Source organism: Podarcis muralis, chromosome Z (genome assembly GCF_964188315.1).
Source record: "Podarcis muralis chromosome Z, rPodMur119.hap1.1, whole genome shotgun sequence".
In the NCBI taxonomy this organism is placed as follows: domain Eukaryota; kingdom Metazoa; phylum Chordata; class Lepidosauria; order Squamata; family Lacertidae; genus Podarcis; species Podarcis muralis.
In genome coordinates, this window is record NC_135673.1 from 31,812,693 (window position 1) to 31,828,876 (window position 16,184).

Below are 16,184 nucleotides of genomic sequence, written 5' to 3' on the forward strand. Positions count from 1 at the left end.
GCAGAAAGATCTAGCACCCCACACCGCCTCCCTGGCGAGGCATGCCTCGTCCCGCTCGAGGAGTAGCCGGGCGCTACCTGGCCGCCAAAGTGGAGCTTCTCCGCCCTGCACTCGGCGGGTCTCCCTCTCCCTCCCGCTTCAGCCCCTCAGCCCCGCAGGCGCGCAGCTCTGCCCGATGCCGACGCCCCCCTTCGGGCGGAACCGACCTGGGCCAGCGACGCCAGCGGAACCAAAGAACGCTCCTTGCGCGGGGCTAGCCGGACACTTCTGCGGACGGACAGGAAGTCGGCGTTGTCCAGGAAACACCATCTCCCTCTCAGAAGAGGCCTAGGCGGAAGGGATGCTCAGGACCGCAGGACCGCTTTCGCCCTAGACTCGTAAGGTTGGAAGGGACCCTGAGGGCCATCTAGTCCGACCCCACTGCAACGCTTAACGTTGGGCTTGGACCCACAGCCGTGAGAAACAAAAATAATCTCATGTGCTGCTACCGGCTGAGTGATCCCCGGCCTCCCCTTTAAGAGGGGAGACAAGGAGCGGCGAAGAAGAGCGAAGCAGCCGGCGATGGCGTTGCAGGCGGCGCACCTGGAGGCCGACGCCTTCCTCGTCTGCATGGTCCACGCGCTGAGCACTGAGCAAGAGGAGGTCATGGGCCTCTGCATTGGCGAGGTGAGGAGCGGGGTCTGCTGCTGCCGGGGAATACTGCGGGGGAGGGACCGGGGCAGCCGGGGGTGGCTTGGAAGTCCCGCTGGGTGCAGGGCGCTTACCTTCTGGGCGGATCCGTTACAGGCCGCAGCCGTAACCCTCACCTGTCAGTGGGCCGACTCCCCCACTGACTTCCACAGTGTAGATTGATCACAATATTTATCTCTATCAGGGCAGCTCGCAGAAAAAAATTAGAAGTGCTGAAAACATAGGGGAGTCTTTAAAAATAATAATAATGAAGCAATAGAATTAAGATCAATTTATCTACATTAAAACATACAGATAACACTCCTGCAGGTGCTATGAAACACCCCTTCCACATTTGTAAAATCACAACCCTGTACTGTGGCAGCTCCTGCACTTTGGAACTCCTTGCTTATTGAGATTAAGCAGGCACCATTGCTGTACTCTTTTCCACACCTCATAAAGCATTGTTACTTAGACACACCTACCCAGATTCTTAGAAAGCTGAGGTAATTTTAATCTGTGTTAGTATTATAATTATGTATGTTTTAAAGTATGGTTGTGGGACACACCCACACCCACACACCCAATTTTATTGTTTTTTCTTTTTGTAAGCCACTTTGAGGTGTTTTTTGTTTTTCATAATCAAGCAGTGTATGGTTTTTTTGAAATAAATAATTACAATAAAAGCAGCACAGCAACGGACCTTTCCTAAAAAGCAGTCTGTTCCCAAAAGACTGTTGGAGCAAGAAAGACTGACATGTGAAGAGAGAAACAATGGGTTGTAACCATATTTATGAGGAAAGCATGCCTTTTTTGTTTTCAGATTATATTTCTGTATGTTATAGCGGGCATAATTTTAAAAAGCACACATCCTCTGTGTGGGAGAAGGATGAATTGCCTTTTAAGATGGATCATGCCACCTGCCAGTTTTAATAGAATTTGTGTTAAAAAATTATTTTATAAATATGTTGCCTCATGAATCAGGATTAAATATGGCCCAGAGTTCTAAAGAATAAAAGCATCTTTATTTTAAGATGACATGTGCATGTTCTGAAGCAAGTTTCATGTTAGAAAAGGTGCACTCTTTCCCCATTTCTCTCACCCGCAGGAAAGGGATTTCTCTCTTGAACTGAGGCTTGCTCTCTGCAGGTTTTTCAAGTACTGTACATTTCTAAAAGCGGTGCTTTTAAAAAGCCTCTTGATTACTTTGTATAACTTTTAGTCATTCAGAATATTTTAACCCGGGGTGGGGAACCTGGGGCCTAACAAGTATTGTTCTCCCAATTCCCATCATCTCACCCAGCATGGCCGATCATCAGGAATGATGTAAGCTATTGAGTCTGACCAACTAAATAATGCAGCACTAGGAGGAAATGACAGTATGACTTTAGAAATATTTTCATAGCTTGACCCACTTACTATTTGTTTGTACCGATAATTAGGTAGTACTGGGCAACACTGAACATTTTCCTCAAGTACCTCTGCAAAGAGTTGCATCCTTAAAGTCTTTTCTTTCTTCTGCTCCATTGTTGGGGGAAGGGGCTCCAGGATTGACCACTGGCTGCATTCGTTGTTATGGTTGCTCTCCTAGATTGCAATTGCATGTCTCATGCAGCAAGTTTCAACAGGGACATGCAGCAGTGTTGCTCTTTTATGCCAGGGCTCTCAGAGAGCATGTGAATTGATAAAAAGTAGCATCTCTGCGTGTGTGCTCTGAGTAACTGCAGCCTGGCATCTCGAGTCAGATGCAGCCTGGCATCTCGAGTCAGATGGAAACACATAGTGTCTAGTCATACAGTGGCCAAAGTATCTCTCTGTTAAACTTTAAACTACGTGAGTCTGGGCTCCTGTCTTCAATATATTTTCTTCATTAAAGCTTTTGTCTGCTTAATATAATAAAAACCTCTAAGAAGCTTTCATAAAAACAATAGAAATACAGCAACATTAAATAAAATTTCCTAAAAACTAGATAAAAATGTAACAGTGTTAACAAATAAAGCTGAGTAGTGAACAAAACAAAGAATTTGGAAAGCTTGAGCAAACATAGGTGTTCAGAAGTGTTTAAAGCTTATTATTGTCTCTCAAAATTGCTCAAGGGAGGGCATTCCAGTGGTGGGTGCAATTACCAACAAAACCTGCTTCTGTGTTGTCACCAACACAGATTTTAAAAATCTTCTGATCATGGAGCAAGGTCTCCTCGGAAGAGCTTAGCTTGGCTTGATCTGTACCAGGGAAGGAAATCACTTTCTTGGATGGCTTTGGACAGTCAGGTTCTTTGCAAAGGGTATTTGGAGGGATGTAAAGGCAGCTCTGCTCAGTTTTGAAAGCAAGTTTTCAGAAATAAATCTCTGCTTAAATGATCTTGCATGTGTGCGAGATGTAAGAATGAAGAAGGGTTTTTCAATGAGAGTAAGCATATTCTGGAATCACAATCTTATTGTGTTGCTGCTGCCATTGCATGCACATTTACCTGGAGTGAGCTCCATTTAATACAGTGGGATGCATGCCCAAGTAAGCATGTGAAATGTTGTGCTTCATATGCTTTTCTTCATTTATCCCACAGGTTGGTGCTAGCCGAATAGTTCATATTCACTCCGTGATCATTCTGCACCGGTCAGATAAGAGAAAAGATCGTGTGGAGATTTCCCCAGAGCAGCTCTCAGCTGCTTCAACAGAAGCAGAGATATCCTTTGACAGAAATTATGGGGTAATAACACTTGAGTATTTTCAAGGCAGGTAGTCCTCAAAGGGCATGAGATTTTGGGAAAGTGGCTTAAATCACTTTGCAAGTGATGGCCTAGAAGGGAAATGTCCTGCCCATAGTTCTCTGCTTCTTTCCTTTGCTGTTCTGAAAGAGCATTTCATAATAATAGTGTGTGCGCATGTTTGAGATTGGCAAATGTAAGAACATGTGTATTTTTAAATGCATGACTAGGTTTGCAGTAGGGAGCTATTTTTAGTTTTTGGAGAAACCTTAACTAACACACAGATTGGCTAAGTTAACAGGACAGCCTACAAGAGTTGTTGGCTGGTATCATTCTCATCCCCACATAACAGTTTGGCCATCACACGTAGGTAAGAGTTTTCTTCTGGGTAAGACGTGTCCATCATCCAATATATGCTGACTTGGGGTGGGCTACTTTTTAAGGGGGTGAGATACCTGAAAGATTTTGTACGTATGTATATGAGAGAGAGAGAGAGAATATTTAATGTAAGGATAAGATCTTGTGACAGGGGGAGCCTTCATTTTCCTACCAGGCAGGACCTGTATGAGCTGAATGCTCCTGGCAAAGAATCTTTGCTGATTACAATAGACTTTTGGGGATGAGTGCACTTCTTTTGCTCCATTATAGAAACATAGGAAGCCGGCTCAGGCCAAGTCAGAACACCGATCACTTAGCTCAATATTTGTCCACACTGACTGGCAGTGACTCCCCAGACCAACATATTAATGCTGGAGATTGAACCTGAGACCTTCTGTTTGCAAAGCACACACCACAGCCCTTTTCTTACCTGACTTGGGAAGAAGGAAATGCAGAAAAAACTGGTGTGTGTGTCCCCACCGAAAAATATATATATAAAAATCTCACCATCTAAGGCATCAGGCTCATATTTATATGGTTTCCCTACAAAGTTTTACTTGAAACACAAGATGTTATGAATATCCATTGGCTACTTGAAGCGTGATCGGCACATGTGTACAGTTTCATTGGTTAATAAAACCATGCTCCTATCTGCACACACAGTACTATGGCAACAGGTAGGTTTTAGCAAAGTTGCATTTTTAGCTTGGCCTACAAACCATAATAGCTAGGTGTGACCTTCTATTCCTCACTTACTACTGTCCACCTTGGAGACTCTTATGTTTGAGTTACTGTTTCATTTCCCCTTTGAAGTTCCCTGCTCTTACTCCTCAAGGCCACCTAATGCTTGCTGTTGTGTGCCAAGTGATAACGAAGCGAGAGCCCCTAAGAGGATTGGTAGACTGAGACAAGAGAAGAAATGGTTTTTATTCACAGAAGAGGGTCGGAGAGAAAAGGGGGAAAGTGCAGTTTAAGCAAAAGGGGAGAAAGCCATCCCTCCCCCCCAAAAAAACAGGGAGAGGAAGAGCCCCAAGATCGAAATATATAAATAGAGCCCAAAGATGCAGCAGGAGATGATTAAATAAGGGACTCCCAGGGCTGTCTTAGATTTGACTGTAATCTTGCTTTTAGAGGCTTACATCAGGGGTGGGCAAGGTTTACCTTGGTTGGGCCAGTTCACTTCAGCAGAGATCCCTCCGAGGGCTGGATTGTGCATGTGCGTGAGTGCGCCCACCTGCGATTTCTGGCATCTGTGTCTGCGCAGATGCAATTTCCGGTGTCTGTGCAGACGCAATTTCCAGCACCACGGAAGTGAGTCCCCGCGCTGCACTGTGCCAGTTTAGCACAGCGCGTGGGGACTCGCCGAGTGGGCCAGCTTGGTTTGGAGGTGGCTCGTGGGCCAGTTAAACGCCCCCCGTGGGGTGCTTGTGTCCCATGGGTCTTAGGTTGCCTACCCCTGGCTTACATTATTGTATGGTAACTTTCGTTTTCAAATGTCATACAAATCTCTTCTCCAATGCTCTCTGCTGCGCCTGGAAAAAAAGGACATCTGTGATCTTTCCTTGTCTGGCTTGATCTTTCACACTGATGATCCAGTGGCTTCTGTTAAGCCAGGAAATGTAGAATTTGTAATTTGTTTTGCCAATTATATGCCTGCAGACCTCTGCACACAAGCGATGTATCAGATGATGGACCAAGACTTTGTGGGGCTTATCTTTTCCTGTTTCAATGATGACAAAAACACAAAGGTAAATAAATGACACCCATTCCTGTGTCGTAGCCATTATTGCTCTCTGTTCCTTTCTAAAAAGAATGCACTATTCTTTCACAAGTGGGTTGTGGCCTAATCCAAGGTAGGTCACAACAGGAGCATTACCACCATGCAAATATATGATTAAAGTTTAAGAAATAGGTCCCCAAATTTCATGCTTGGGTTAAAAGTGGGTCTTGGGTCTGAAAAGGTTGAAGATCCCTGGACTGGAGATACTTGAAGCAGTGAACTCATACATGATACCTATTGCTTCTGTGGTTTCAATTTCATCATTGTTTGTGAGCTGAGTGGTTGTAGTCCTGAGACACACAAAATTAAATTAGAGTTGAGGTGTAGACTAGGTCTCTCACTTTCATTTGTTGATGTTATGGTTTGTCACTTTGTTTTCGGTGATTACACACACATAAATTCAGTGAAACAAGTGCATGAGCTTGGAGAAGGTAATTTGGGTCCCAGCACTTTTCTTAACTACTTGGTCCTTTGTGTCTTAGAGTGCACACTCTCAAATCCAGGCTCCCTGGCTTTCCCCATATTTGGGTCTGCAGATGTTGCTGAACCACATTAAAAATGGACAGGCATAAAATGTGGGAAGATACTAAGAGGGTGCATTGGGGAAAGGCAGACTGTCTTCTTTGGAATACCTAAGCATAGACTGAAGTTCCGTTTCTGAGGCACTTAATCTGGATTAGGTGGATCGCTAGTGCTGTGGTTTAGAGAACAATAATTGTTGGCGGAATTTAGCAGTGGGTGTTACAATAGGGGACCACAAATGCAAAGATGACATGCACAAAGTTGTCCAAGAATGACCTGAGAAGGAAATAAAAGAACACATCCCCCCCAATACTGGTATTGACATCAATAGTCACTTATCTCCCATAGTAAACAGCAACTTCAAGGAAGGGGGCATGGTTTTTGTTGCAACTGCATGTGTGGGTCGTGGAGGGTTTAACCACCCTGCTCAAAAGCAACAGTAATTCTAATTGTGCACCCACAACTACTATTAAACAAAAACAAAACCCAGGTATATTCATTGGGACAATGAACTTCACATTTGGCAGTATATCACCTAAACAGGCTCCTTCTGCAGCAATCCGTCTTCAAGGTGCCATTGGAATGTTTATCATTTAATGGAATGTGAGCTTTAATCTCTGGCTGGAGTGCAGTGGGTGAAATGAAACTCAGTGTGAAATGGGATGTATGCCTGTACAACTATGTCCACTCAAGCAACAAGACTTCCCTTCCCCACACCTGACTCATTGTGCTAAACCAGTTATGGGGTTTCTCCCAATCATCCAGAAAAGATTTAAGGAGCACAGGGGCATGGTGGGGGAGAGGGGAAAGTTCCGCTGCATGGAATATCTTAGTTGAATCCCATCCAGTGTGTTTATTTCCTTCTTCCCTCCCAGCTTCCCAAGTAGTAGGACACCTGAATAGAGTGTCACTACATAGAGATGTGTGGCTCTTTCAGGGTTTGGATAATCAAACATCCGGTTGTATAATAATCTCTTTCCTTCTTTCTTTCTTTCTTTCTTTCTTTCTTTCTTTCTTTCCTCACATAAATCTGCTGATTATTCCAGACTGGCCGGATTCTGTTCACCTGTTTCCAGTCCATTCAAGCCCAAAAGAGCTCCGAGTAAGTACTCTGTTAAGTAGGAGGGTTTGGCAACCTCAATGCCTCAGCCTTTCTCACTTTTCTTTGAACTTCAGCTTCAGTGGTTACTTTTTATGTATAGCAGTGCTGCTATGTTTTAATTCTCAATTCTTCATCTCTAGGCAATTCTGGGTTCAAAATTCCCATTGTTCTGGGCGCATTTTGCGACGGGATCTCATTAGCAAGAGCAGTTTCTGAGCTCTGGGCATAGTACTGTGTCTAATATTTCAGATTAAAACTGCGGAGTGGAAGGAGAGGAGCTTTTTCTGCTTCCCACTTCCAGCTACTCTCTGAAAACTGGAGAAGAGACCCGCTTAAGAATAGTAGGGGGGTGGGCAGAAGAAGGATTAGACCATGTGAAAAATGAACATAATATTTTAGCTACAGTTCGTTCACTTTCATCTTTGTATTCTTGTTATAAAAAAGTGTGCCTAGACATTCCGTTGTTGTGCCCAGCTGCTTGTATCTTTATAGTTCCTGTTTTTCACCTGGCATCTATGGACGATATAGTGTGCACACTTCTCTAGAGTAAGCCCCACTTAACACAGTGTGTATGTGCTGTGTATGTTGTGCTCTTCTAGCGTTTACTTCTCTTACTGGGCTGAATGTTGTATAAGTTCTTATTCTTTTTCTGTTGCATTTTAATACTGTTTTATGGTTTTAAACTTGTATTGATTTTATGTTGTGAATATGTGTGGTGGGAGCTACCTTGGGAGGGTTTGGTCCTAAAAGACAGCCAACAAATACTTAAAATTAATAAATAAAAATGACTTCCAACTAAGCACGCTTAGAATTATGCTGTCAAGTCTCCAAAAATGGAACAGTAACACAAATATTCTTCCCCTTGTAGGTATGAAAGGATTGAAATTCCTGTGCATATAATTCCTCACACCACCATGGGGAAAGCGTGTCTTGAGTCAATGATGGAACTCCCCAGGATCTTGTGTCAAGAGGAGCAAGATGCTTACAGGAAAATCCACAGGTAAAATGAGAGCCAGGCTCCCTTCTTTGCTTTAGTTGGATACCCTTATCACTTGCTCTCCTTTGCCATCAAGCACAGTGGTACCTCTGGTTACGAACTTAATTCGTTCCGGAGGTCCGTTCTTAAGCTGAAACCATTCTTATCCTGAGGTGTGCTTTCGCTAATGGGGCCTCCCACTGTGCGCGCGCCTCCGGTGTGCAATTTCCATTCGCATCCTGGGGCAGAGTTCGCAACCAGGAGCAGTTACTTCCAGGTTAGCGGAACCTAACCAGAAGCGTTTGTAAACAGAGGTACCACTGTATGGCAGAGGTAGGCAGCTTACAGCCTAAGGGTTCTATGCAGCTCTTGGCCTAATTTCATTGAGGGGGGACCCAAAGGCGTCCAAAAGCTGACACAGATGGTGGGAGAAAGGGGGCAAGACCTCTCTGCGGCTTTCGATACCATCAAGCATGGTATACTTCTGGAGTGACTCTCCATACTAGGGGTGGGTGACACCGCTTTACGGTGGTTCCACTCCTACTTGGATGGTCATTCCCAGATGGTGTTGCTTGGGGAATGCTTTTCAGCCCCATCGAACCTTCAGTGTGGGAGATTGTCTGCTCTTGATGGGGTTATACTTCCTCTCAAGGAGCAGGTTCGTAGCTTGGGGGTACTCCTAGATCTTTTGCTGTTGCTTGTGGCTCAGGTGGCCTCAGTGACCAAGAGTGCCTTCCATCAGCTTCAGCTTCAGGTGGTGGAACAGCTACGTCCCTATCTGGACAGGGATAGCCTAACTACTGTTGTCTATGCTCTGGTATCCTCAAGGTTAGATTACTGCAATGTGTTATATGTAGGGCTGCCTCTGAAGACGGTTCTAAAACTTCAGTTAGTGCAGAATTCAGCAGCCAGGTTGTTCACCGGAGCAAGATGGTTTGAGCGCATTACACCGATCCTGGTCCGACTGCACTGGCTACCAATTAGCTTCTGGGTCCAATTCAAAGTGCTGGTTTTGACCTATAAAGCCTTAAATGGCTCAGCACCACAATACCTTAAGGACTGCCTCTACCTCAGGCATCCCCAAACTTGGCCCTTCAGCTGTTTTGGGACTACAACTCTCTTCATCCCTAGCTAACAGGACCAGTGGTCAAGGATGATGGGAATTGTAGTCCCAAAACAGCTGGAGGGCTGAGTTTGGGGATGCCTTCTCTACCTGGACCCTGAGATGATTTTCTGAGGCCCTTCTTTGTGTGCCTCCTCCTTGAGAAGTCCGGAGGGTGGCAACACAAGAACAGGCCTTCTCTGCGGTGGCTCCCTGTCTGTGGAATGCTCTCCCTAGGGAAGTTCACCTGGCACCTTCATTATACATCTTTAGGCGCCAGGCAAAAATGTTCCTTTTTAGCAAGGCTTTTGGTTGATTTGATTGACATCCTATTCCCTTTTAAAATGTGGGTTTTTTTGGAAGGGGGGGGGTTATTGGGTTGCTGTTCTTATTTTGATTATATATTTTGTGGTTTTATATTTTGATTTTGTTCTGTGAACTGCTCTGGGACCTCTGGGTATAGGGTGGTATATAAATTCAATTAATCATCATCATTATCATCATCATTTGCAGAAGTAATTTGGCCCTTGCCTGGCAGTCTGCTGGGCTAGAAGAAAGAGGGTTTGAATTAAGTAAATAATGAAAATGTTGGTTTTGCAGAAGCATCTGCTTGACTACTGTGGGAATCAAGCCACTGGGACAAGAGGGTCTGATCCAGCAGGGTGCATTTCAGAATCCCATGTGGACCATGTGGTGACCCTTGCCAGTAGCCAAGTAACCTACTGTGGTCCAGGAAGTGGACATTGACATGAAGTGACCAGGAAGGAAGAACTACCTGGATTGTAGTCTTTATTTTTTTTTGGAGGATGTTGTTTTGTGAAGCCTGATAGAAAACATACTGTGACTTTTGTGTTTTGTGGGAGTGCTGACTTGACACCAGTGTGCTCTCTTCCTCCATTTAGCCTTACCCATCTGGATCCCATAACCAAGATCCATAATGGTGCAGGTAAGGATTTCCAGATCAAAAGTACCGATGTCACACATTTTGGTACTTGAAACATTTGCAGTCATCAGACTTTGGACCTGGATTGTCAGAGGCTTGGCATTAAACGATAGTTGCTCCACACCAACAGTTTGAAAAGTGTAGGGAAGCCTCCTCTGTTTAGATGTGAGCAGTTTGCTGAGGGAGTGCATTATCCTTATTATCCCAGTATCATTAACACCCTTCTATGCCTCGGATTTGGTCTGTATTGTTGATACGCCAAGATTTGGTGTAACTACTTACTCAAGATAGCAGGTATGATATCTTGTTTGCCATAGAGGACAGGGAGGCAAGCCTTTTGTTTTGCCAGCATGCTAGCCTGAGTACCTTAATGCAAACTTGTCAGTGGTCTTGCTTCTTTCTTTTGATGGGTTTATCATTGCTCTGTGAGCTATTGATGCCTGTCTTGCCTTCACAGTTAGGTATCTTTAAGCTGTTAAATTTTGAAGGGCTTATATAATTTATAATACCGTATAGGATCAGGCTCTTAAGTCGGCCTTGGAGTGAATTGAGTGCCAAGGAAATAATAATTTTTATTATTCAACTATTTTACTTTTAAAAGACAACTGAAGGCTGCCCTGTTTAGGGAAGTTTTTAATGTTTGATGCTGTATTGTTTTTAATATTTGGTTGGAAGCTGCCCAGAGTGGCTGGGGAAACCCAGCCAGATGGGCGGGGTATAAATAATAAAGGTAAAGGTAAAGGTACCCCTGCCCGTACGGGCCAGTCTTGACAGACTCTGGGGTTGTGCGCCCATCTCACTCAAGAGGCCGGGGGCCAGCGCTGTCCGGAGACACTTCCGGGTCACGTGGCCAGTGTGACAAAGCTGCATCTGGCGAGCCAGCGCAGCACACGGAACGCCGTTTACCTTCCCGCTGGTAAGCGGTGCCTATTTATCTACTTGCACCCGGGGGTGCTTTCGAACTGCTAGGTTGGCAGGCGCTGGGGCCGAGCAGCGGGAGCGCACCCCGCCGCGGGGATTCGAACCGCCGACCTTTTGATCGGCAAGCCCTAGGCGCTGAGGCTTTTACCCACAGCGCCACCCTATTATTATTATCATTATCATTATCATCATCATCATCATCATCATCATCATCATCATTACTGGTACACTGACACTCTGCAGAGGGAGATGGTTGTATCTCACTATTTACTGCATTACTTCTTTCCTCGCCAGTGTTCACTAAGAAGCTCTGCAGCCAGATGTCTGTCATCAGTGGTCCTCTTATGCAGTGGCTGGAGGATCGCTTGAAGAAAAACAAAGAGAGGGTGCAGGAACTGCAGCAGGAGAAAGAGAAACTTCTGGAGGAACTCGCTGCCTTGGAGGGAGAAGAACAGAACCTCATGGCCTAAGAAACAGCCAAATGTTCCCAAGTTTGGCTTCATCCTACCTTGCTTCTTCTCCAGCCCTCCCATCTTGTTGGGTACATTCTGTGCGTGATGCAGCACAGAAGCTTCAGTCAAGCGGTTAAGCTCACCACATAAAACATTTGTTCAGCAGAAACATTTGTTGTTTACTGTGGACACACAAACATGCACTCCATATACATATGCTCTACATTCAGACATCTGAAGGCAGCCCTGTACAGGGAGGTTTTTAACGTTTGAGGTTGGAAGCCACCCAGGGCGGCATATAAATAATAAAATTATTGTTATTTCCCCACAGTGAACACAGGCAAATAATAGTTTATACCAGTAACGATTCAAAATTCTGTTTCAGTATCCATTATTTTTGTCATTGGTTACATATATCATAATTAAATAGAGAAGTAACAAGGAGTGAAGGAGGAGGGATAACCTATGTGCACCAGACTGTATTGTATACTGTATGTACTGTCCTACTATATGCTTCATTGTTTGTGAAATTAATAAAGTTGTACTAAACCACATAAAAGTTAGCTAAAGAATCATAGTTCTGTTCTTCGTGCTGAGTTCCATTTCTTCATTAACTGTTGGGGAAACGTGGGTGAGTTTTAAAATATATTCTCTCAACAGTTTCAGTTCTTTACCCTAGATTCAGACAGTGTTTTTTTAATTAGGGCAACGTTACCTGCTGTGTTAAATGGAGCCTCTGGTCTCTCTGAGCTGTTTTTCCCCCTTCACTGTATTGAGCCCTGGTGACCATTTTGGAAATGGGCTTGTGATTCTCTGATGATCTGAGACAGAGGTAAAAACCAGTTGTCTAGAGGGCATGATTTTCTGGTCCTGCAGCTCATAGCCTGCTTGGGGCTATTAGAAGTTTGAGCAAGACTTCGTTTTGCTGCAAGCAAGGCAAACCTATTTTTGCTTATGGGGAAAGAAGGAGGAGCAGATCGAAACACCGTCTCGCCTTGGTGATGTCACTGCCCTTGCAAGCTTTTTTTTTATTATTAATTCTTCTACCTCCAGTACTGGATCTTCCTTAAACAATTATTTCAGCATAGCCAATTTTGTTGCGTAACAATAATTCTTTATGCTAGGTACTGCCATACCTCCGCTGTTTTTTGTTTGTTTGTTTGTTTGTTTTTGGAGTTTGGCAGCTCCCTTAGGTGGGGTTTGGTTCCATTTGAGATGCTTCATCAATTGCTCCCATTTTGACATTATTTCAGATGGGGCAACTAATGAAATGTTTAGGCGTATAAATGAATTCTGGGTACTCATCTTTACAGTAGATATTCTCCCATACCATGAGATAGAAAAGGCATTCCAATATTATTTAAAGAATTAGAATATTTCAGTATGGGTTCAGAACTCATCAGTTGGACTTGACTTTTGGAGCTCCAGTAATGGAAAATGGAGGTATGTCAGAAACATGCAATCTCTCTAGAGGAGCTAGTCAGGGATGTCCTTTATCCCCCCGTGCTCTTTGCCATTGTGATTGAAGCTTCGGCTATAACAGTAAGAGAAAATGTACACATCAATGGGATCTAACATGGCTCTTTAGATACTAAGATAATTCTTTATGCTGATGAAGTGGTTCTCACAGTCTCACCCAAAGAAGATTTATCAAAAAGTCATAAGGTTATTATCTATAATAGTGAGACATCAGATTTTTTTCCTATGTTTTTTGCTGTTCTTATTTTATCTGTAAGGTAAAGGTAAAGGTACCCCTGCCCGTATGGGCCAGTCTTGCCAGACTCTAGGGTTGTGCGCTCATCTCACTCTATAGGCCGGGGGCCAGCGCTGTCCGCAGACACTTCCGGGTCACGTGGCCAGTGTGACAAGCTGCAGCTGCCTTAAATTCCTGTTGTTGGGGAATGTGGGGTATAAATAAATAAATAAATAAATAAATAAATAAATAAATAAATAAATAAATAAATAATACAATAGTGCACAGTGTTATAATGTTTCTGGCCATCTCTTCACAGTGACGTTTTGTTCATAACCATTTCAAAAAGCTGCTGGATAAGATATTCTTGGAAGGCTTTTCCTGTCACCACATGGCCCTTGGGGCACAGCTGAGCTAATGTTGATTTTTTAAAAGGGAAGAGCTTTCAAACATTTGAACTTGGAGAGAAAATGAGGGGAATCTGCAATTGTGTTTGTCTCCGTTGTTTCAAATCAAATACCTTTATTGGCATCACAATATAAAACGTTTCAAATCACTGAGATAATTAAAAGGACAAGGGTTATAGGGTCACACTGTGGTCATGTGCACTTAGATATTCTGCCACTCCCTGTCTATTTCCCGAAGGGATGGTTCGTTAGGAACCATTTCGGGTAAAATTGTGGCTAAAAAGGAAGCTACTAGAGCAGTGGTATCTTTGTCCCGATCTGCCAGGAGAAACCTCGTTTGATTTCCAGTTGTGGGCTGGAGGTCCAACATTTTACTCAGCATCAGTTAGCAAGGTCTGCTATGTAAAGGGCAATCTAAAAGAATGTGGTCCATTGAGTCTGGTACTTCTTGGTTGCAGGGACACAAACGGGCTTGATATGGAGTGTGTGAGAATCTACCTTTAGTCACGGTAGAAGGGAAAGCATTTAATCTCACAAGCATAAAGGCTCTTCGATGGGAAGGGAGTAGTAAATCCTTTAAGTATCTGGCACAGGTTCCATAGGGTGTTGTAATACCTAAGGCCTCCAGAGAACAAGATCTCAGAGTGTGAGGTAACAAGCGCTGTCTTTTGTGGTCGCACAGAAGCTGCTTGATTAATTGGAATGTGATTTTCGTCACATGCTTCAAGGCTCTTGAGAACAATGCCCAAACTAAGGATTTTGTCTTGATTTGCTCTGTACCATGAGATTAGATGTGGTCTTCAAGCATAGAGGTTAAGAAGGAGTTAGATGTTCTAAAGTGGACTTTCAGCCAAGCCTTGATTGTAGAGAGCCATGCTTTGGTTTCCATCAGATTTTGGCCGGTTTCAGCACATAAGGTTAAATAACTTACACATTTAGGGGCACCAAGGATCTTATGAAGAAGGGTTGCTTGGATTTGTTCAACTTCTCTATTGAATGCTTGTATCCAAATGGGAATACTGTACAATAGCTGAGAAAAATTAATTATTATATATTATAAAGGACCTTGGCATTAAATATATTTATTGCTGGAGGGACCATCTGGTTGCCTTTGAGGAAGAAAAGAATGGAGAATCGCTGATGTAGTGCATTCTGCTTGAATAATCATTTGACGACTGTGTGTTGTCCAGTTTAAATTTGGCTGGTAAAATATCCCTAAGTATTTGAAAGATTTTACCTGGTCAATGGGATGATTTTTTAGTCTCCATTTGATGATTTGACGACTTTTAGGGGGGGAAATCATAATTTTAGATTTTTGGTAATTAATTCTCAGGGAGTTGATCTGGCAAAAGAAAGAGAACGAGTTCAGGAATCTTCTAAGGCCGACCTGGGTATGAGAGAGAATTGTGGTATCGTCCGCGTCTCTGTTGTTTGTTAAATACCTAAAGTACAGATGAGGAACCTGTGGCCTTCTAGATACTGAATTCCAGCTTCCATCAACCCCAGCCAGCTTGGCCAGTAATCAGGGATGTGGGGAGATGTAGCCCAACATCATAACTTTTCTCCCCTTCCTCCTGGGTTCTGGAGGTAAGAACAAAGAAGAACCCACTGGATCAGGCCAATGGCTCTTCTAGTCCAGCATCCTGTTCTCACAGTAGCCAACCAGATGCCTGTGGAAAACCAGCAAGCAGGATTCAAGCACTAAAGCCCTCTTCAGTATAGACAACAATAATGGTTGCTACGTCCATTACACACAGCATAACTGAGAAATCTATGTATATTGACCATGTCAATCACAGTTATGGAGACATTTCTGCCTTGCCACCAAAAGAGAATGCTGAATAAGGGAGGCAGATGAAGAAGCTAAGCTGCTGCAGGGAGGGTGGGCTGGTCCTGGCTGTTTACAATTTGCCTCTCCTTTGGGAAGTTGGTAAGAGTTGTATGAGGCATTGCCTTCTCCCTTGCTGGCCACTGAACACTACTCAGCTCTAGATATTTCACTAGCTATTATCCACACATTTTTAAAATATGTGCCAACGCTCTTAATATGCTGGATTATATGTCTTTTGTGGAATGCTATGCTTGCATTATGCGGATTTAAAACAATCACAGATATAATGATTTCCTATCAGATTTTTCACCTTGTGCCATAATCTGAAGATTGGTAGGGGGAGTGACATCATTCTGCAATCACATCCTTACCTCTAGTTTGGTCTTTAACCTGTTTCTGCCTCTGCTGCTGCTGAGCACTAAACTTTAAAGTCCTTCAGAATCAGAGCTTAAAGTGATCACTTTAACTTTTATCTGTGACCACCTGCTTCTTGAAGATAAGAGCCAGGGGTTTGAAGAGCTGATGGGAAGCGTCTGGAAAGGACAGCTGTGGCTGCAGTTTCTTACAGCAGTGTCTCCGACAACTTTGCTAATGCTGTCCTTTAATCCTCATTGTGATCATTGAGAAACTTCCAAAGTGCATCCAGGTCTGGAAGGGGCTGCTGCTTCCCTCTCCCTTTTTTTCTGTTCCAACGTGTGCTAAA

At 43.8% G+C, this 16,184-nt stretch overlaps 1 protein-coding gene across 1 annotated transcript; it reads left to right on the forward strand.

Annotated features, from left to right (window-relative positions):
* Positions 1-326: 326 nt before the first annotated feature.
* Positions 327-12,113, forward strand: BRCC3 (BRCA1/BRCA2-containing complex subunit 3). The gene is made up of 8 exons (XM_028714475.2): positions 327-666; positions 3,233-3,352; positions 3,657-3,744; positions 5,412-5,500; positions 7,101-7,156; positions 8,025-8,156; positions 10,137-10,180; positions 11,393-12,113. Exons 1-8 carry the CDS (start codon positions 562-564, stop codon positions 11,566-11,568), a joined length of 810 nt encoding a protein of 269 aa, XP_028570308.1. The 5' UTR covers positions 327-561; the 3' UTR covers positions 11,569-12,113.
* Positions 12,114-16,184: the final 4,071 nt, after the last annotated feature.

Excerpts from the sequence above, each read along its gene's own strand:
- BRCC3 (XM_028714475.2), top strand. The coding sequence starts at position 562 with ATGGCGTTGCAGGCGGCGCACCTGGAGGCCGACGCCTTCCTCGTCTGC. Across the intron at positions 7,157-8,024 it reads CAAGCCCAAAAGAGCTCCGA|GTATGAAAGGATTGAAATTC; the intron begins GTAAGTACTCTG and ends TTCCCCTTGTAG. Across the intron at positions 10,181-11,392 it reads CAAGATCCATAATGGTGCAG|TGTTCACTAAGAAGCTCTGC; the intron begins GTAAGGATTTCC and ends TTTCCTCGCCAG.